The 23575-nt window shown below is 37.7% G+C and overlaps 1 protein-coding gene across 2 annotated transcripts in view; it reads left to right on the forward strand.

The window, feature by feature from the left end:
• The window catches only part of LOC126475648 (WD repeat-containing protein 35), a 203080-nt gene that overhangs the window by 43930 nt on the left and 135575 nt on the right, over nt 1-23575 (forward strand). For both annotated transcript variants that reach the window (XM_050103483.1, XM_050103484.1), the window contains 2 exons: nt 11635-11801; nt 19957-20059. In XM_050103483.1, the coding sequence (XP_049959440.1) occupies nt 11635-11801; nt 19957-20059 (270 nt within the window). The remainder of the gene's footprint in view (nt 1-11634; nt 11802-19956; nt 20060-23575) is intronic.

Consider the following 23575-nt stretch of genomic DNA (forward strand, 5'->3'; position numbering starts at 1 on the left):
TCTTGGTCTATAAAAGTGTTATCTATCAATGTGGTGCTGTCCTTTACTACCCGAGTAGGAAAATTAATGACAGATGTCATACTGAATGAACCAAGCAAGACTTCCAGGTCATTCTTCCTATTACACTCTTTCAGTGAATCAACATTGAAGTCCCCACAAATAATAATTTGCTTTCCCCTATCTGACAGATAGCACAACAAGGCATCCAGGTTTTCCAGGAATAAATGAAAGTTTCCTGAAGGGGACCTATATACTGTTACAATTATAAAAGAGCCCTCCTTAAGTTTAAGTTGACAGACACATGCTTCTATATGTTGCTCTAGACAAAACTTTTTTGTATCTAAGCTTTTTACACAGTGATAACTTTTGACATATATGGCAACTCCTCCTCTCATCTTATTCTCTCTACTCATATGTGCAGCTAGTTTATAACCACTGATATTTATCTTTTCCATATCAGACACAATGTGATGCTCAGACAGGCATAGTATATCTATTACATTATCAGATTCAGTGTCATCTAAACAAATCAGGAGCTCATCTACTTTATTCTTCAATCCTGGAATATTTTGGTGAAAAATGGTAACTTTTTTTTACTTTTGTGAGAATCTACTTTTTTCTGTAATCCACCAATATGTTGGTTAAATATGGTAACATTATTATTTACTTTACTGTTGTGAGAATCTTGCGAGTTTTGGATCTCTTTAGCACCTCCCTGCCTGAACTTCTCATTGGACACTGATATTAGTCCAAAAAAGAGGTACATCCGTGAGTACTAGTGTCCCCCCTTATGGATTTCACTAATAACCCTGCCAGTTTACTCTTCCCTTTCCTATTGAGGTGTAGGCCATGCCTGTGAAATCCCCCCTATCAGTAGCCTCGACAGGAACCAATCCATTGTCTGACAGAGTGGTCGCCCTACACAACTGATCCTACTCCATATTTACCCTTCTGACAGAACGGTTCAACTGGGGCTGATCACGCCGCACGAAAGCAGGCACCAGCCCAACATTGATATGGGTCGTTGCAGAGGCTATTTTCACCAGGTCACGCTCAATACAGTAGCCCTGATCCCTATCAATACTGTTTCCCATTCCACCCACTATCATCACTTGATCCTGCTTTGAGAAACCCTTGCACAAGGAACCTATATCCTCTACCACCTGGCTAAGACATGCACTTGGCTTGAAAAAGTTTGTGACCTGGTACTTGTCACCTAATTTTTCCTGCAAAATCATTTGCTTCCCCAATTCCCACGCTGCTACAATTTCCCCAATGAAACCACCTGTCACAACAGCTGCACAAAACCCCTAAACTAACTTTCCTACTGCAGCTCACACACTTAGTATCCATGGTAGTTTGGAAATTAGTTAAGAGATTTACTTAGTGATAACGATAATATATGAAATACAGATATAGAAGGACACTAAATATGTTTTGAAAACTAATATGTAAGTAAAGTACAGCAAATGCACTTAAATTTGTGGTATAACGCTAAATATGCATGTTAAAAAATTAGGCCTAAACAGCCGAATGAAACCAAAACAAACTTTTTGCGATTACTGGAAGAATACACAAATAAAAGAAAAACTTCTAATGGCAAGCTTGAAGAGCACACTAATGAACGTATTTAATCAGTTAATCTATAGCAAATGCACTTAAGATTGCAGTATAACGCTAAGTATGCACACTCGAAAAGTAATGCAAAGCCGCGAAACTGTAGCAAAACGAACTTTTTGCGATTACTGGAACAATGCGCAAATAAAAGAAAAACCTTTAATGGTGTGCTTGAAAAGCACCCTAATGAACTTATTTAATCAGTTAAACTATAGCAAATGCACTTACAGTTGTGGTATAACGCTAAACATGCACACCTGAAAAATTAGACCTAAGCAGCAGTAAGTAAACAAATGAACTTTTCGTGATTACTGGAACACTACGCAAATAAAAGAAAAACTTTTAATGGGGAGCTTGAAGAGTACACTAAAGAATGTATTTAATTAGTTAAAAGTGTTCAACTACAATCAATTACAACCTAAATTACTTATCTTTCATGAGAGCTCTGTCTCCATACATGAGGTCTTGTGCAGGGCTGCCAACACCTATGTGAATCCACATCTGCCCCTGGAAATGTCTTACAAATTAAAACCTGGTTCCTAAATCTCTGTCTTACCATTATATAATGAATCTGAATCCTTCCAGTGTCTCCCGATCTCTTCCACTTATATACAACCTTTTTTCATGATTCTTAAACCAAGTGTCAGTTATGATTAAGTTATATTCTATATAAAATTCTACCAGTCAGCTTCCTCTTTCATTCCTTCCCCCAGTCCACATTCACCTACTACTTTTCCTTCTCTTCCTTTTCCTACTATCAAATTCTAGTCCCCCATGACTATTAAATATTCATCTCCCTTAACTATCTGAATAATTTATTTTGTCGCATCATACATTTCTTCAATCTTTTCATCATCTACGGAACTAGTTGGCATATAAACTTGTACTACTGTGGTAGGTGTGGGCTTCGTGTCTATCTTGGCTACAATAATGCATTCACTATGCTATTCATAGTAGCTTATCTGCATACTTATTTTTTATTCATTATTAAACCTTTTATTTTGTATTTATAACCCTGTATTCACCTGACCAGAAGTTTTGTTCTTCTTGCCATCAAACTTCATTAATCCCCACTATGAACGTATGTTTATGAAAAGGGAAATAAAAATAGGGCCAAGCATTTGGTGGACATTACAGGTACTTTATGTTGGGATAGATGTGACATAAGTAGAAGACAATCCCGTAAATTGCATGCACTTACTACACAGCTTGGTCTGTTTAACTCAGACAACACTACCTCCAAATACAAACATCCTATTGCTTGTCGAAGTTAGAGATTTCAACTGAAGAAGAGAATCTCTTGAATAAAGTGTTAAATTACAATCTTCCTGCGAAGGTGGATGCACAAGTTATTGAAAGGACAGTAGCTGTGGTGAAAAGTGCCTATGATATCTGCAAAAATTCTCAGCCCTTGCAAGCCAAAATCACAGTCTATTTTCATAAAGCTTCACATTTGGGCCATTCTGTCCAATTCCTTTTCACCAGCAGTGAATAAACTGAATCATAGATTACGTGAAAATAATGTCGTAGGCACGATAGGTAACAAGGGTAAGTCTATAGTCCTCGTCTCATATTCAGATTACGTTTTGAAAAGTGTAAAATGTTTTCAAACTAACAACACTTTTGAAGTCAATAAATGCCTACTTCAATAATATTTCAGGGATATGAAAAAGCTCATAAAAATTCTAATTTTCTTTCACTTCAGATTATGCTAAAAGGAGAGAGATCCCAGTGAATCCTAAATTTCTCTTGCGCCATTCGCAGATTTAGTAACGTAAAATGAATTGCCCTAGTCATCGGATTGTGAATGGTTGTTAGGGGCCTAACTACTGTCTTAATTTTCTGCTATGTAAAGTTGAAAGTTGCGTTTACTTTTACTGAAACTTGGACTGTAAAAAAATAGCTATGAAATGGTAATGTTTCACAGGGACACACCTATCCCTCAAATGGCAATTATTGCACCTTTAGATATCACCAAACTTCACACAAATATTCCAATCAGTGAGACACTGAAAACTGTATGTATGAACCTTCTAATGCACAGGAGGATGAGTGTTAGAGAAATACCTGAGCTACTAGAACTAATACATTTTTCTTTTAACTGTTTCACTTTTAACAGTAAAGCATATTTTCTGAAAGATTGCCTTGCAATGGGCTGCAGTCTGTCAGGCATTTTAGCTGACATTTTCATAAATGATTTACAGAATTTTTTTTTTTTTAATAATAACAAATCCATTACTGATAACATTCTTATCCATCGCAGATATGTTGATGATGTACTTGTCCTATTTCATGGTGATGGCGTGGTGTAATGAATCAAGGTAATGAACTCAGCCAGTTGCTAGCAAATATACAATTCACTGAGGAAACAGATAGTAATGGATATTACTACTATCTTGACCTGAAGGTTAAAAGGGAAGGTACAGGTTTTGGTTTAGATATATTTAGTATCATACCAATACAAATATAATTATTGGTTCTGATTCATGCCACCCCTGCACACACAAATGAGCATTTTTTTCATGTAATGTTTTATAGGCTTGCAAAACTGAACATTGATAGGGATACTGATGTTATTGTGCAAATAGATATGACAGTTGGTATACAGAAGAGTTTATTTATAACATAGGCAAAGCTACTTTTGTTAAGCAGGCTTACAGTCTTGTTTCAGTTGATGACCACATTAAGTGTGCTTGCATTTCACATTCAGGTTAGTTTTGTAAATGAATCACTAACGCTTTTAGAAGAGCTATAGTACAGTTTGGCTTGTACACAGAATAAACTCAGTTCCGCCTTGTGCACTTCATAGAGCTAACTGTAGAAAAATTTTGAAACTCAGGCATTTACAAAATTACATGATGACCATGTTATTGCATATATGTGGTCATGACTTTATGACTAGATTTAGAGAGCATAATTATAAGGATGCTGTCGGCCTTGGAAGTCATTTAGCTAGCAAGGATCATTCTCTAGGACCAACTGAAAGTGTGATGCTCACCTTGCTCTTTGAGTGAAAAGGGATAGGTTTAAATATACTTGAAGAACTTTAAATTACGCACATTCTATGAACAATTCTCACAATGTCCTGAATGAGCAGATCAATTCGAATCATAAATGGTTCTTTGATGTTTAGGTGGTTATTATTTCATTATTGGCCTCGACCAGTGCCCTCTGGTCATTTAAACATTGTTTTGCCTGTTATGAATTAAATATTACACATTGTCTGCACTTGTTATAATGCTGAATAGCACAATGGTGCTCATTCATTTCAGCTGTACATATTTCTATAAATGTTTTTGTTTGATTTTGTTATGCTGTGCTAATATGTTGGCACTAAATTTTTAATTATGTTAACTATTCGTGCAATGTAGTGCATGTCGCTGTATTAGTGCTTATGTATGCTACTTTTCATTCAGTACAGGTTGAGATCTGTACTGAGTAGGTTAATTTTGCTTTTATCACCTGTAAGCCACACTTATTTTTTTAATGGTGATTGGTGTTATTTTATTTATATATTATTTTTATGTATACCAATAATTAAGACTACACTGATCAGCCAAAACATTATGAACACTGCCTACTGTGATGCTGGTGCCACCTGGTGGTGTTGCAGGCACATGACATGGTAACAAAACTTTGCAAGTGGAATGGATGGGGGATCACCCAAGCCAAGATATGAGTCAAAAGTGGGGAAATCTATTGAGATAAGTGCCCCTGACAAAGGGAAGATTATTATTATGCAGAGCCCATGAATGAGTATCACAAAAACATTGAAGCTAATCAAATGTTCACGTGCTACTGTTTTGAACATCTACAGAAAGACGTAGGACAGTGAAACTATCACTAGGCACTAAATGGTTGGACGTCCATGACTCTTCACAGAATGTGGGATTCGGAGGCTTGTGCACTGTGTAAAGTAGGATCAATGGTGATCTGTGGCATCTCTGCTGAAAGAGCACAGTGCTGGTGCATGCACAAGTGTTTTGAAACACATCATTCATCGTACATTGTTCAGCAGGGATCTCCCCAGCAAGACCACGCCTTCGTGTTCACAAGATGACACAGCCACATCATCAGTTACAATTGCAGTGGACATTGGACTATTGGGATTCAACATCAGTCAATGGAAACATGTTGGCTCATTGAGTGAATCACATTTTTGCTACACTCGGTTGCTGGTCTTCCCCCCGAATGCAACCTTCGAGCTGAATGGCAGATTGTAACGTGCTGCGCACCATGGATACAGGCTGGCGGGAGCAGTTTTGTCCTATGGGAGACATTCTCCTGCACATGCATGAGACCTGTGGTAGTAATTGAAGACATAATGACAGCTGCAAACTACCTGAATCCCTTTATTATTGATGTCTTCCCCTACAGCTGTGTCATTTTTCAGCAGTGTAACTGTCAATGTCTCAGAGCCAGAAGCATGCTACAGTGGTTTGGGGAGCATTATAGTGAACTCACATTGATGTCTTGGTGACCATATTCGCCTGATTTAAATCCTATGGAATCCATCTAGCTCACTATTGGGTGCCATTACCACACACACACACACACACACACACACACACACACACACACACATGCATATGCACAAAAATCAGTGACCTGTTATTTACATGCGTAACATGACCTGTGCATAGACATCTAATGCCATATACTGCTACAAACGTACCAACAAACTGTCGGATCCCTGATTGCAGCATTAGTAATGTATTTCATTCCAAAGATGGACATCAAGCTGTTAAGTAGGTTGACAAAATGTTTAGGCTCATCAGTGTGTGTCTCTGTGTAGCATCACATTTGTATGTGCATCTGCCATTGAACACATGTATCCTTGTGAATAGTCACACTGAGAATGTTGTGAGTACTGTGAAAATAGTTTTAAATTATGTGTATCTTCTGTAAACTTTTCTCACTTTTATTGTAAATTGCTTTGTTTGTCTTCAGTTAATGCTGTTTGTAAATCATACATAATCTGTATGATGACACTGTAGAGGGCCATGCCCACTTTTGCTATGCCATCTGGTGCTCACAATTTGTATGCTTGTAAAATGGTCAGTAATCTTGCATCAATCTGCTCTTGTTTGTTACCATTAAAACATGGAACTATTATGTCCACTGGTTACTTGAAGTTCCAGCATGCATCTCTTCTTATGATTGTATTGGCTTTATTTGTATGTCAACATTGGTTTTGTAACCCATTTTTATTTCATATGTAGTTATATTATTTATTTTAAATGTTGATGGCAAGCACTGAAATGCATAATATCGGAAATAAATTCCATTTGCATTCAGTTAATGACTTTTGCGTCAGCGTCCCATCCAGCATTTTGCAGACTATACATATTTTTCAGCTCGGCCATATATCTCCTTCATTATTTTGTCATGGATCCGTTACTAAAACAAATGTCTAAGACACAGAAAATTAAACAGTGTAAGCCCAGTATCAGGCCACATTATGCATATTTGCATTTCCAGCTATTAGGTCATTAGTTGAGCTCATAGTTTGAATTTGGCTTCAGTCACACACGTAGTAGTTGTCAGCTGGAAGGAATCCCTACTTTAATAATTGCGTTTGATTCTCCGCACTCTCACTTGGATTCAGTTGATAAATTTCCATGCTTACCTCCTCCACCCATCCTGGTAGCCTTTCTTGAGGCGGGATCTATCCCTGGGTGTTTTCCAAGTGTACAGCTCATTTTTACTCCCTTGCTGTTTTGAGGATGGTGGTGATTTCACTGGTGGTACTTGTAAAGCTCCTTTTTAGATTTAAGTATTGCAGTTTGTTTCCTGTAGAGAAAATGATTTGAGAAGGTGCATGCTTTGTGTATTCCACATCTGCTGTGACCTCTCTAAAGATAATTGTTGGTGTTATTTTGGCTGGTATCAATAAGCTATTTATGGGGTGGGTCATAGGCAGCCTCTTACATTACATCAGCTGGAGTTCAAGCCCATGTCTACCTCCAGACCAGGATGCATATTCTGCCACTTAGTTGCTTAATAACAGACTAATAATGGCCACCATGTAAGGGTGCGTTTCCCATGTCCTGCTTTCCAGTATTTTTCGGAGGTTGTTACGTGTGGCAACTTTTTCTTCTGTTCTGACAGTGATATCTGTGAAATAGGGGTTGTCAATGATAACTCCATACTGTGAGGATTGTTGCATGGCTCCAGTCCTATTCCATTATGCTTGACTTTAAGCTTTTGATATCCTTCTGTGTTTTAAGATGAAATACTCATGTTTGAGGTGTGGCTGGATTTGGTAGTATGAGTTGTTACATAATTAATTTTTTGTTTGTTTGCAAGGGCATACTTACAGTCCCAGTACACACTGAATTCCTCATGCCACAGTACCATAATAAACCAGGAAAGAATCCAGAACAGAATGGCAGTGGCCAGTGATAAAGTGGAGATGGGCTGTCTCACTTTGTTTTGGATCCTCTAGTGGCATGTTAATAGTCATCCAAACAAACATTATTATTATTATTTATTTTTTGTTTGCCCTAATGACAACAATTTCAGTACGAAATTATGGGTTTCAGCTGTCAATGACCATTTTTAGATCATAAGACAGATGCCATGGTTCTCTCCCATCACTGAAGAAACCTTAATGCAGACAACCAGTGATATATGAAGCCAGTAATTTTGTATCAAATTTGTTGTGATTGTGCCACAGAATAAATTATTTAAAAAAATTAATCATTTATTTCATGTTTTATTGAGGTGATACATTAAACACTATTACTACTCCTCATAATTGTTTAGACTCACGATATGTATCCAAAGTATTGAGAGCAGTGTCGACATTACTTTCATCCTCTTCATAAGATATTTGGACAACAATCTCTATGGTGTTTGCGTAAATGAAAGGCTGAATTGTAGGTTCAATGGATAAGTTATCATTGTGTATATCAAATAGAAGAAATGATAATGCACTGTCATGAGGAATACCATTCCACTATAGTATCCATCTATTGTTTCTTCACTGAAATTGGTACACCGTTTCACATGGTGGCATAACAGTCATTCTGTCAAGGGGCTTGTCAGTTCACTGTGGTGGCACAAATGAAGTGTGTTTGCTGTCCATAATCTACATCAGTGTGTCACCAACATCTGTGTCTGCATCTACAAGATTACTCTGCAATTCATGAATAAGTGACTGGCAGAGGGTTCATCGAACCATCTTCAAGCTATTTTTCTACAGTTCCACTCTCGAACACTGTGGAGGAAAAAACAAACGCTAAAATAGCTCGATAGATTTGTCGTAGAATCTCAGAACATATTCTGAGCTCAAACATAATGAGGAATCTCAAATAGAATAACCTCCTTAATGCCAGCCAGCATGTATTTCAAAAACATTGGTCATGTGATAGCCAATTCACAGTTTTCTCACGTGACGTGCTGAAAACTTTGGATCAAGGCAGCCAGGTAGATGCAGTGTTCCCCCCAACCCCCCCCCCCCCCCCCATCCCCCCCCCCCCCCTCCCCAAAACGCATTTGACACAGTACTGCCCATGCACTTATTGTCAAAAGTACAGTTGTATGCAGTATCAAGTCAAATTTATGACTGGACTGAGGACTTTCTGATAGGGAGGACACATCATGTTATCTGGAATGAAAAGTCATCGACAGATGTATAAGTAACTTTGGGTGTGCCCCAGAGAAGTGTGTTGGGACCTGTGCAGTTGTTATTGCATATTAATGACCTTGCAGAGAATATTAATAGTAAAATCATCCTTTTTGCTGATGATACAGTTACCTATGATGAAGTACTATCTGGAAGAAGCTGCATAAATATTCTGTCAGATCTTGATAAGACTTCAAACTGGTGTAGAGATTGGCAACTTGCTTTAAGTGTTCAGAAATATAAAATTTTGCACTTCACAAAATGAAAAAAAAAGCATAGTATTGTATGACTATAACATCAATGAGTGACTGTTGGAATCGGCCAACACATTTTAATACCGGAGTGTAACACTTTGTAGGGATAAGAAATGGAATGATCACATAGGTTCAGTCATGGGTAAAGTAGGTTCATTGGTAGAATACTCGGGAAGTGCAATTAATCTACAGAGGAGATTGCTCACAACAGAGATACTGAAGGAACTGAACTGGAGGACTCTTGAAGGTAGACCTAAACTATTCCGAGAAAGCCTATTAACAAAGTTTCAAGAACTGGCTTTAAATGATTACTCTAGGAATATACAACAACTCCATACCTATCGTTCACACAGGGATCGTGAAGATAAGATTGGAATAATACTGTATACACAGAGGCATTCAAATTATCATTCTTCCCATGTTCCATTTGTGAATGGAACAGGAAGAAACTCTTAATAACTGATGCAGTGGGACATACCCTCTGCCATGCATCTCATGATGGTTTTCAGAGTATAGTTGTAGATGCAGATGTAGAACATGCAGTTCCAGAAGTAAATGTCAGTAGAGTTCATGATGTGAATGGATAACCAGAACCAGTCCAGAGTGTAGCAAAGTCATGTTAAGTGTATACAACAATCCAGGGACTAATCCAAATCACAAACATAAACCAGGCAGTCAAGACTCTGCTGTTCAATGACGTATAACTAAAGGCTGCAGAGACTAGTGAGAGAATGACTATCTAGAAGCAAGCCCATGGTTTTTATTGGTAAGTGCTCATTGGAGGGCCACACCATCTGGTATGCTTACTGTGGCTGTAATCTAGAGCCTGAGTATCTCTGATGTATTCTCCCTACCAGCTGTGTTGGATACTAAACTCTGCAAGCCATCGTATGATGTGTGTGGAGGGTACTACTAGTGTTGGGCAGAAGACACTTCTGGTACCACTATAATTTCCCCCTTTTCTTTGTTCCAATCATACATAGTGTTTTTAAGCTTCCATATGAGCTCCAATTTTTCCAGTTTTTCTTGTCATGCTCATTTTGTGAGGTGTCTGTGGGAGAAAGTAACATATCTACTTCTTGTTGAAATGTACACTCTTTGAATTTTAAAATGCCTCTTTTTGCCCTTACTAAAGAAACCAGTGATGAAATATGCCACCCCACTTTGGATTTTGTTTCTCCTTCCTTTTAGTCCTAGCTGGTAACACCATCAGACTGCTGAGTAGTACTCAAGACTCAGTTGAAGAAGTGTTTTGTAACCTACTTCTTTTGTGGTTGAATCACATTTCCTTATATGATTCTTCCATTGAGTCTCAGCCAAGCAACTGATTTCCTACAACTACTTTTGTGTGGTCATTCCACTTTAGATCACACAGGACTATTACCCTTAAGTACTTTGCAGTTGCTACTGCCTTCAGTGATTTATCACCAATAGTGTGATTAAACAGCAATGGCTCTCTCTGTCTTTTTATGTTCAGTATGGGGCATTTATTTCTATTCAGTGTTTACTGGCAGTCCCTACAGGTTGTTCTATATTTTGCTACAGTATTCTATTTTGCAACCTTGCTGTGATAATAGACTTGTCCATGAACAGTGTATGTAATTTTTGTACAAAAATAAACAAACATTTGTGGAGCTGATAGTTTTCTAGTAATCAAGAAATAAAGGATCGACTGGTGATTTAACAAGTGCTACTTCTTATCACTGTAGTATAGCAAAATTTTCATATATTTTGGGATGTATTTGAATTTACTTTGGCCCTTATTGTAAAAAAGACCCATGTTACTGAAATGAAATAAAAGTTTTAGTTTTTACCTTGATCCTTGTGTACACGTTTTAAAAGGATAAGAAAATCTACCTGTGTGTGTGTGTGTGTGTGTGTGTGTGTGTGTGTGTGTGTGTGTTGCTCTAGTCTCGTTTATGGTTTAAATCTGGTTATTTTTCTAAGAGAAATTACAGAATTCCACTCAAAACCAGTTAAGTTTCACCCAGTCTCCAGAAAATCATCTTACTTAGTTACACAGAGGTAAATAGTAGTTTTTGAGAAATATATCAAACCTGTTTCTTTTCCTGTGACACAAGAACCTTTTTATGAGTAGCATTTTATTTGAGAATTCATTTATAATGTTTTTAGGGAAGGATGGAAAACTGAAAGGGCTAGCAGCACCTTCTAACTTGTCTATGAATCAAACTCTGGAAGGCCATAGTGGACAAATACAAGTTATTACATGGAATGAGATTCATCAGAAGCTAACAACAAGTGATCAATATGGACTCATCATTGTGTGGACACTATACAAAGTAAGTTGTGTATGACACTAGGAATCACCAATATGTGAACTCTCTTCTAAATTTCACTACAAAATAGAGGTTGTATTTAATTGTAATATTTTGCTTTGTGAGAAACAGTTTTTATTCTCTGTCTTATTTAAGGGAAGATGTTCATTTTGCCTTTTACAATCATGAATACATTTTGTAATGAGGGTGAGGATGAGGATGATTCATTTTCTCTTCTGCAGATCATATACAGAAATGAGATAATGATTTGTGTGGGTTACAAGTAATGTGGGATAGGCAGTTCAAAAATTTAATATGCATTATAACAATGTTAAAATGACTAATAATAGATAATTATTCAAGTTTGAGAAACTGGCTTGGTTTTCAAAGCAGTGTACAGCTTTTAAATTTTGATTCTGTGAGCACAATCCACCATGGAAGCTAAAGGAATGCTGTACTTGGCACATGATAAAGACACCTTTCCACTATCAACAAAGTTTCATTTGCTTCACAGACTGTGCTTTGACTTAAAAAAATTGACCAGTTGCGAGCAGGACTTGTACGCTGAGGGTTCCATACAAACTTAATTGTGTATATAGATAGTTTATCCATCCCATTTATCAAGAATTTGGACCATTTTTGCCTGTTATTGACATTGATACTGGCAAGACATTGGTCCCAGGAGTCCCAAGACTTTTGAGAAAGTTTTAATTTTTAAGGTGGATAACAAATTACAAAAGAAATTTTTTTCATGTGTTACTATTGCAAAGTAACAGTTTTCTGCTTTTTTCCCCTTTACTTGTGCTGCAAAACCATGCTTCTTGCCAAATTTCATGACTCTAGATCAACGGGAAGTACCCTACATGTTGTAATTCCTGAGAAAATGGGTTTTTAACAGCTGGACAGACCAACAGACTGACAGACAGACCGACAGACAGAAAAAAAGACAGAAGGACAATACAGTGATCCTGTAAGGGTTCCATTTTCACTGATTGAGTTGTGGAATCCTAAAAATATATGTTTTGGTGCTCAGGTCACCACTAAATAAAACCTTGGTCAACATGTCTGTCACTGCTGTGGGGGAAGATAGTACTGTGATACTAACGTTATTCTGGGATATTTTAAGTGTGCTCAAGGCATGGACATAGTTGCATGACCTTCAGCTGATCCACAGCAGCAAACTACCATTTTCTTTCAAAATTGTCAATTGGAGAAGAGGATAAAATAGTGACAACAGCTTTATCTTCTCTTGGGCCATAGTCGAATGTAAGAAACACACAGTCAAGCCAATTAGTCTCTAACAACAAATATAGACCAATCATAAAATGTCAACATTGTGATGAAGCCAGAGTACATACCATTTGAAAGGAGCTTCAAAAAAGTGAATAAGAAACACTTCAGTGAGTACTTTCCAATAGAGATACCGAGGATACCAACAAATCACAAGGAATATAAAACTTAACTGACCTAATCAAGTGAGTTTTGAGGAAATAGATACCATGAGAGTGTAGAACAGAACGTATTAGAGGACTGGTCGAGACAACTGAACTTCATTGTGGATGAATCGGGACAGTGAGGAGGTGTTGTATCCTATATCATGAGCAAATTTTTGAGAACTTGATGGAGTGGAATTGGTGATTGTTGTCAGTAACTATGTTTCAAGGCCAGGCCCTCAATTGCAAAAATCTGTGATAGTGCACAGGTTGTAGAGTATGCTGTTGCTGACGTCACTCTACCGATAAACAAGAATTTTTAGAAATCTGGCATTACTATGAGCCAAACAGAACTACTGTAGAGGCCAAAATTGATTTGTAACCATTCGACAGTTTGGTTGGTTTTGGCCAGGTAGAGAATATCTGCTTTTCGTCCGAACACTGTTGGCACCCCTTGGTGACATGCTCATTGCCCTTGTCAATAGCTGGCTGATACACATGACACTGTGTTACCACTTTTGTTCACCATATTCCTCAGTGTCCACTATGCAGAACCTGGGGGAATGGCCACATGGTGAGTGTCCTGTATTGCCTTGGACCAAGGTCCACAAACAAAAACATGGTAAGGTAATGATGCCCAAGCCATGTTTTAAAAGAAGCTCTGTAATCCTGGGGTTGAACAGGAAAGAGATCAAACTCATGACTGGACTGATTACCATCCATGGGAACTTCAAAAAAACACCTACACACAATGGGTATAATGGAAGAGGACCCTAAATGTAGGATCTGTGATGAGGGTGAAGAAACTGCATCACACCTAATCTTTGAATGCATGGCATTGGAGAGTAAAAGATACAGAATCTTCGGGACAACTGGACCTGAAGAAATTGTGTCTAACAGAAAACTGGTAGAGGGACTCCTTGCACTATTTAAGGGCACTGGTTGGCTTTACTAGATATACAGGGAGTGATACCACACAATAAACCTAGTTTCGGTGTGGGCAGTGGCGGGTCAGACCTAAGCTGTTTTAGCTGTCCTGTTAAAATCAATCAATCAATCAAATCCTGTATTGCCAGGAGGATGGTGACAGATAATCTGTGCTTCAACAAAAAGTGACCCTTTACTGCCATTGTCATAGGAAAAGACATACACTGAGGGTAACCACATTGCACCCCTGTCTTGAGGTGTTGGGTCAGATGCTGTTTCTGGCACCATGCTGCTACGGAGAGTGGAAGATCTGTGAGGTCATGACACACAGCCTGGTATAACTGAAAACACACATCATCTTCTTTATTGAAATCTTGGACACATGGGGGGAGGGGGGGGGGGGGGTACAATAGTGAGCCTGTGTTTAGATGTTTACTCATGGGCTTGTGTAAAAAATGAGTATGAACTAAAGAGCAGTGTGCAGTGTTGAAGCTTTTACATTGTTCGGTTCGACAGGGCTGATCTAAGTCTGAACAGTGCAAGTAATGGCTTATGATCTGGTACTAGATGAAATTTTGTTCCATACAAGTACCTATGGAACTTCTGAATGGTATAAGTAATCACCACTGCCTGCTTTTCAATTTGGTAATGGTTGATTTGGGCAGTCTTGTAAATATATCTGATTGGTTGTTCTGAACCACCGTTATCTTTTATTTATATAAGAAAACTGCTCCCATACCATGCTGAGGTGCATCATAGTGCTAGAACTGGAAGTTTCCCCGAAGAGTAAGGAATGAGAAATGGTGCATAGTTGAGCTTCATTTTAAGGCATGGGAAAGTCCCCTCACATTGTGGGGACCACATAAAAGCTACCACTTTCTTCCACAAATGTTCAGTGGCTTGGCAATCTGAGGCACATTCTAGAGGAACTACTTACAATAATCAACTTTCCCAAGAATAGCATGCACTTCTTTTTGATTTTTGAGTCATGGCATCTCCTCATTTGCTTGCATATGTCACTTGTTGGGGTGGATTCCATGCTTTTCCATTGTAAATCCGTAGTACTGAATGAATTTTTGAGAAAATTTACACTTTTTAAAATTCATGTCCAATCCAGTCTACTGCAATATCTGAAATAACTGCATTAACTTGTCCTTGCATTGTCACATATTTTCTCCTGCAGTGTCATATGCAGGGTGGTACCCTGCTAATCAGCTGCTCTAGCAAACTCTGAGAAACTGATGGTGTGCAGACAGTGCCAAAAGATAGACATAGGTATATATATATAGGCCAAATAGCAAATTCAAGACCAGATATTTCTGAGAATCCTCATCTAGAGGCTACTGGAGGTACACATTAACAAGGTCAATTTTGGAGAAACATGTACTTTCGTTAAGACAGGAAAATAAATATTTCAGACGTGGTATAGGGAATACATCTGCAACAATTTGGGAATTATTAGCTTTGAAATACCAACACAACTGGAACGAACAATTTGGTTTCTTAACTATGATCCATACACTAGCTGAGATGGGAATGATGACATTTTGATCCTATCAGTCTTGATGGAATCACATAACATTTATGGAATCAGGCAAGCATGCGTGAAATGTGGTGCCATCTATGATGGCATGTTAATATGTTCTTCTTTGTTCATTGCACACCCTGATCCTGGGGAGAACAGATCTGCAGAATGAGCACTGAGGTTTGCCAGGTCCTGATGAAGCATGTTTGGTGCAAATACACATACGTATTTCGGTATAGAAAAACCTGAATTCTTTGAATTGATGGAGTCTGAAAAGTTTTATACTTCACCATCCTTTATAACCAAGAGAGATGTATCTCTGACAACCCCACTATAAGATGCTTGCATTCAAAACAGGCCTACAACCAGGATGCTATGGCTGCCAAAGATGTTGCAGTTCTAGGATTTATTTCTTATGGAGGAGATCTGAGCAACCAGTTGTACCAATTGATGATCAGTGACACTGAGACACATGTGTCCACATGGAATGTGACTTTGCTCTGACCTTTTGACAGCTCACTCATTAATTTGAGCAGATTACCCTAGCCTGATGACCCTGTATTGCAAACTAGTAGACCTTGAAGTTCTCTCTCTCTTTTTCTTCGTCTTCTTTGCTGTTCAGACACTTCTAATATGACCTGATATGCCCCCCCCTGAAAACACACAGCATTTAGAATTTTGTGCACTGCTGTTGCAGATGTTTGATAAAACACAGGGGGCATGACATACGGTAACCCTGCCACTTCCAGTGTGCAGGAGAGGATGCTGAGGAGGAAGAGAAGATGAAGAACTTGTAGGACACTGAGACCACACTGCCTTGTGTACTGTACTTTCTGCTTGTCATGAAAAACTTGTGATCAGAGAGGTTGTTTGATGAATGAGTCACTGCAGTCCTACACAACATCTCTGCGTCTACCAGTGTTGACTGGTGATATGTCTGCTGTGATGCAACACTCGAGGCAGAACTTCATAATCCTATAGAAAAAGCTTTTCTATAGCGTGCACATCTTCAAACTTAAGTGCTATTTAAAGGATGGTGTTGAGGAGGTGTCATTCATCCATAGTGTTGGTGTTTGCACCTTTTTATCTGTTGCTAATCTGATTGTTCCACCACATAACATAGAATCAGTGTAGATTTGTTTGCAGCTTGTTGTCATGTGAATTTGCAACCATGGTTTATACCCTGCAATTCTGCCTCCCACTCCTTGTACAACTGATTGGACTCCTTGTGGCACTGCTTCAAAGCTAGTGTCGCTGGAACTACATGGATTTTCTAGATATGATATTCCATCAATACTTCACAGGTGCGATAAAATTGCAATTCTCAAGTTTCTCTAAGGGACATGACTTTTGAAGGAATTGAACCACCTCCCCTTCAAAGCATTGAAATGTTGGTGCAATTGCTGAAGATACAAATTCCTCACTAAACGAAGGAAATGTCAGGGTCACTGGCAAAGCATCTTTCAGAGCAGACAGTTATTGTTGCATGGCATCCAACTAGTCCCTTCTTTGCTGATGGAGTTCGAGGAGCAGCTGCTCCAAGGTAGCTGCACTCAGGTTTGAAACTCTCATCAGCAATTGTTATAAACTGTGAAGTCCTCAGGAATAAATTAATTTACACTGAGCACACAAGCACAGCTGCACAGAGCAGTTCATACCATATTCTTCCAAGCTCTCATACAATGCCAAACACAAGTTGTCATACAAAGTCACAAGATATTGGTGGCCGTAAACTGAGAAGAGCTTCCATTGACACAGGAACTCTGAGGGGTGTATTTAAGGCCAGAGCTCAGACAGTGATTGTCATTGAGATCTTGCAGACAAATGGGGTGATAGACATGCTGCTGGTGTTGAGGCAGCAAGTTTTCCTTCTTATCATTATGTCTTGCGGCATCCTGCTCATGTTGTATCTTTGGCAAGTGCTGTGTTGGAACTAGAGTGGGACACAGTATTGAGCATGCTAGTCTGCCTCTCCATATCAACATCATTGTCAGATATAGCAGCTATACAGCCATGCTTCACAACTTTGCTTAAGATTCAACCCTCTGTTACTTATTTGCTGTTTTCCATACTTTACGGAGGCCTTATTGTGTATCATATTGGACTGTCAGCTACAGGAAAAAGAATATAGTCATGAAGGGATAAAGTTGTGGTTTGAGTTCTGGTCCAGCACACAAGTTTGTTTTCTCAAGAAGTTTCAGTATTAGTACATTTTACCCAAAAAGCGTATTAAATGTACACTTTATCCTTTATATCCTACAAACGATCCACTGTGCAACTGTGATGACCAGACATTATTCTCTAATCAGTCAGAGAGCAGCATCAAAAGATGAGTACACCAAGTCTTTGAATATAGCAGTCACATGTGCCAAATTTATTTGCCCACTATAAGTACATACCAAGTTCTGTAAACTGTGACATTAAGAAGAATTTACATTCATATGTGCTTAAATACCAGGATCTAATATTAGTTATCATTTTGCTGATTTCTGCATTGTGTTTATTTTTTTAAAATATATTTTCCTGTGGACAATAAGCCATCACTTAAAAGGGCTTCTGTTTTTATAATTACTGTCTTCCATACCTACTGTAGTGAACTTCTAAATAGACACGCTAGGGTAAGCAGATGACTACAGTAAATAGAAAATTAAATCTTTTTTATCACTTATGTAGAATTATCCTGACATATGGGTCATACTAGAGATAAAGAATCATATGCTTATTACTACATTATGGAGTGTGTTCTAGAGCTAAGCATTTCAGTTGTATAGATCATATTTACTACTACATCAGCATATTGTCATTTGATTCATAGATTGGGATTTTCAAGTATGAGTTTAATCCAGCTGATCAAACAAAACGTCTTACTAGTCATTTGGTTAACATGAGGATGAGAATTCAGAGATGGAGTACACTAAGCTTTACCTTTGTCTCTCTGATCACTAGTAGTGCAAACATATTGCTGTGTTTCCAAATGTTTCACCATTCTTGTTGTTCACTAATAAGGAATTACCTTTCTTTTCAGCTGGAGAGTCTGTCTTACTTATTAACAAATCAATGAGATCTACCCCACTTTGTCTCACTGTTGTTTTATGTTTATGCAACATTAGTATAGTAGACATTCACAGGTGCAACTTTAAAAGTTAAATTTCTAGGAGAAGTTCCTGAATCTCTCAAAATTAACACAGAAGCCCAGCAAGACGATGGTCGGTCACCAATTCTCTTCAGTCTGGTCTTAGACAAGGTCATGAGAAAGTGGGTTAAAGGTAAAAAGGATCCATCTAGCACAAGGAAGAGGAAAATTCAAGGTGAAATGTCTCACTTTTGGTGACAATATTGTAATAATTTTGAAGGAAAAAAGGGATGCAAAGATAATGAAGGAAACACTTTACAAAAATGCAGTTAAAACCGAATTACAAATATGTTAAGAAGTCAAAAGATTTGATGAGTTTAAGTATTTGGGAAGTTGGATACAATCAGATGGGTTAGATAACCCCACAAGTAAAGAAAGATAAAAGAAAATGGAATTAGCATACAAACTCACCCAAAATCAATGTAATGAAAGATCAATTTTGTTCCAGGCGAAAAATAAACATATGCAACAGTAATTAAATCACAGGCACTATACAGATCTGAATGCCTAACACTGAATGAAAGAGGTGAACAAGAACTGGAAAGAAAGAAAGAAAATACTCAGAAATATTTTAGGACCACAAAAGAACAAAGATAACAACTGGACGAGGAGAAGTGAAGGTTGATAAAGAAACATAGAAACACAGACACTATAAGGAAGAGGAGATTAAAGTTTTATGGTCATATTTACAGAATGAATGATAGTAGGCTAGTGAAGAAAATTTTTAATTACATTTCCAGATTAAAAACAGCACAGGCTTGCTGTAAGAGACAAGAAGGGATTTGAGAAAACTTAACATTACAGAAGACACCATGCAGGACAGGGAAAATTTCAGGTTACTAATCCATACTGCAAAATTTTCTATCCAACAATAAAACCAACAACCTAGGAGTGTGATGGCAAATGAACAGAGGCAGGCCATCGGCCAATGCGTGAAGAAGTTCTGGGAAGATAAAAAGAGAAAGATTGTACCTTAGTCTTAGGTTCTAAGTGGTCTAGAATCATCCAAATAAGTAATAGTAATAATAATAATAGTAATAATAAAAATAATAATAATGATAATAAATGTAGCAAGTAAGAATTACAGACTTAAAATTTTTCTTGTGTGAGTTCATTTTAATCAACTGTTTCCTAAGTGCTTCACTGACTGTTTACTTCCAGGGTGCCTGGTATGAGGAAATGATAAACAATAGGAATAAGTCAGTTGTTAAAGGAATGGCATGGAATTCTGATGGTCAGAAGATCTGTATTGTGTATGAAGATGGTAAGATTTTTGCTTCTTCCTCCCGCCATAATTTATACTGTATTGTAATAAGAGCAGAAAGAAGACAACAGTCAATCTTGTGACCATTATAAATTATTATTTTCAAAAACTGACAGTTTTGGAGTTGTTGTTGACCAAGGTAAAAGGCAAAACTTAGCAGATGAACTTAACTGTTAATTATTATTGTTATTCTGGTCTGATTGCTCCGACACAGTTCTGCATGCTACTCTATCCTGTGCAAGACTCTTCATCTCTGAGTAACTACAGTAACCTACATCCTTCTGAATCTGCTTACTGTATACATCTCTTGGCATCTTTTTACAATTTTTACCGCCTCCCCCCCCTCCCTCCATACACACACACACACACACACACACACACACACACACACACACACACACACACACTCCTCTCCAGTATTAAATTGGTGATCCCTTGATGTCTCAGAATGTGCCCTTCCAGCTAATCCCTTATTCTAGTGAGGTTGTGCCAGAAATTTCTTTTCTCCCCACTTCTATTCACAACCTCCTCTTTAGTTACATGATCTACCCATCTAATCTTCAGAATTCTTCTGCAGTACCACATTCCAAAAGCTTCTATTCTCTTCTTGTTTAAACTATTTGTCGTCCACATTTCACTTCCATGCGTGGCTACACTCCATACAAATACTTTCAGAAAAGTCTTCCTGATACTTAAATCTATACTTAAATCTATACTCTTCTTCAGAAACACTTTTCTTGCCATTGCCAGTCTACCTTTTATATCCTCTCTACTTGAGTTATCATCAGTTATTCTGCTGCCAAATAGCAAAACTCATGTACTATTTTAAGTGTCTCATTTCCTAATCTAATTCCCTCAGCATCACCTAATTTAATTTGACTATAGTCTATTATCCTCATTTTGCTTTTGTTGACATTCATCTTATATCCTCCTTTCTTATATCCATCTGTTCAATTGCTCTTCCAACTCTTTTGCTGTCTCTGACAGAATTACAATGTCATCGGCAAACCTGAAAGATTTTATTTGTTCTCTCTGGACTTTTAATTCCTACTCCAAATTTTTCTTTTGTTTCCTTTACTGCTTGCTTAAAATACAGATTGAGTAACATCGGGGATAGGTACAGTCCTGTCTCACTCCCTTCTCAGCCGCTGCTTCCCTTTCATGCCCCTCGACTCCTATAACTGCCATGTGGTATCTATACAAAATGTAAATAACCTTTTGCTCCCTGTTTTTTACCCCTTCCACTTTTGGAATTTGAAAGAAAATATTTCAGTCAACACTGTCAAAAGCTTTCTCTTAAGTCTGCAAATGCTATTAACATAGGTTTGCCTTTCCTTAACCTATCTTTTATGAGAAATCATAGAGTCAGTATTTCCTTGCTTGTTCCTATATTTCTCCGGAATCCAAAATGATCTTCCCCAAAGTTGGATTTCACCAGTCCTTCCATTCTTCTGTAAAGAATTTCTGTTAACGTTTTGCAACAATGACTTATTAAACTGATTGGTAATTTTCACATCTGTCAGCAAATGCTTTCTTTGGAACTGTAATTATTATGTTCTTCTTGAAGTCTGAGGGTATTTTGCCTGTCTCATACATCTTGTTTGCCAGATGGAAGAGTTTTGTCATGGCTGGTACTCGAAAGGCTATTAGTAATTCTAACAGAATGTTGTGTACTCCTGGGGCCTTGTTTTGACTTAGGACATTCTATATACTCCATCCACCTTTCTGCTTTCCCTTCTTTGCTTAGAACTTGTTTTTCAAGAGAGTTCTTGATATCTACACAGGTGGTTCACTTTTCTCCAAAGGTCTCTTTCAGTTTTCCTGTAGGTGGCATCTATCTTTCCCCTAGTAATATTTGCTTCTGACTCCTTATATTTGTTCTCTAGCCATTCCTACTTAGCCATTTTGCACTTCGTGTCAATCTCATTTTTTAGACGTTTCTATTCCCTTTAACCTGATTTATTTACTGCATTTTTTATATTTTCTCCTTTCATCAATTAAATTCAGTGTCTCTTTTTATTAGCCCTTGTCTTTTTACCTACTTGATCCTCTGCTGCCTTCACTATTTCATCTCGCAAAGCTATTATTATTATTGCTGTGAAATTGGTAACACATTAAGAATCACAATAAAGCCAAATGGAAATTGTTGAGCGTGGTCAGTGCATTGGTTTAGGCCACAATCCTTCCTCTAATGTTACTGCTAACAACATTTTATTAAACCCTAACAAAAAAAGAAAAGTGATTGTAAAATATGGGGAAGAAAAAAGATTACAAATGCATAATGTTGTACTACATCTGGTTTGAAATATTGTGTGCTAATTTTTTGGCTGTAAAAATTAATAACACTTCTCCTAATCTTTTATGCAGTTGTCCTTGAAAAACAATGAAGGTTATCATTTGACTGCCTCACATTTTTAAATTTGCGGGTAACAGTTTGGATTTTGCAGACCCAGTGACAGGCCACATATTTGTTCCATACATTACTGCACCCCGCCCCCCCCCCCCCCCCCCCACTCATACGTGGCAAATGTTCATTTGCATAATGTACAGTTTCAGTAAGGAAAAATTTAAATTCCCTAACTATTTGCACTCAGTTAGGATTTCTGTGGTTTTCTTAAATCATTTCAGCAGCATTTCATGATTGTTGTTACAGTAATATCATATCTGATTCTTCATCCCATCCTTATTCAGCTGCAGCAGAGTTCATCTCTGTTGACCGAAATCCTGATGCAACATCAAATCCACATTCTCCTCCTCTCCATAATGCAGAGTAGATGTTGAAACACCTAAATAGAGTATGAGTTATTATACAACAGTGGATAAAAGTATACCATGTACTATTTTCGTGCAGTCCATACTGTTTACTTCCGAATATTTTGCTCTCCTTCCTACCTAATATTCCTGAAGTTATACACACATAACACCTTTTGTTTTCTATTTAGTATAATCTGATTAAAATTACTTGTTAATCGACACTTCACTCCTTTGAATTGAGTTCATCCATTCACAGCCCACAGTGTCACACAAGGCTCTAAAAGTTGTCATTTTTTTATGTAAATGAGTGGGTCAGTTTAGAGACGTACCATGCCATGAGAACTAAAATTTTGCAGGTTTTTGTGTTATTTAGGAAAAGTGTGCAAAATAACAACTGCAGAATTGTTTTTTGGAATATTCCAGTCCCAGATAACACCATAATTGGTGTCATTCGGGTGACTTCCCTAGATGCTTAGAAGAAATATTTAATTCCTTGAAAATTATTAAGAAACTTTTGATAGGGAGCAGGCTATTGTAACATGTTAGTTTAAATACATTACCACAAACTCATAGTAAACACCTACAGTCATCATTTTTAATAAGTACACCCTTTAATTTGACTCCATTTCTGAGTAGCACATTACTTAAAATTGGAAATAATGCAGTGAAATAAACACACTTTCAATCACAATTCATATATTTCATAAATAATTCTCAGGCATGGAAGAAAGGGACGCACCTTATTCCAGTGGCATAGAGAGT

Source organism: Schistocerca serialis, chromosome 1, assembly GCF_023864345.2.
Source record: "Schistocerca serialis cubense isolate TAMUIC-IGC-003099 chromosome 1, iqSchSeri2.2, whole genome shotgun sequence".
NCBI classification, from domain to species: domain Eukaryota; kingdom Metazoa; phylum Arthropoda; class Insecta; order Orthoptera; family Acrididae; genus Schistocerca; species Schistocerca serialis.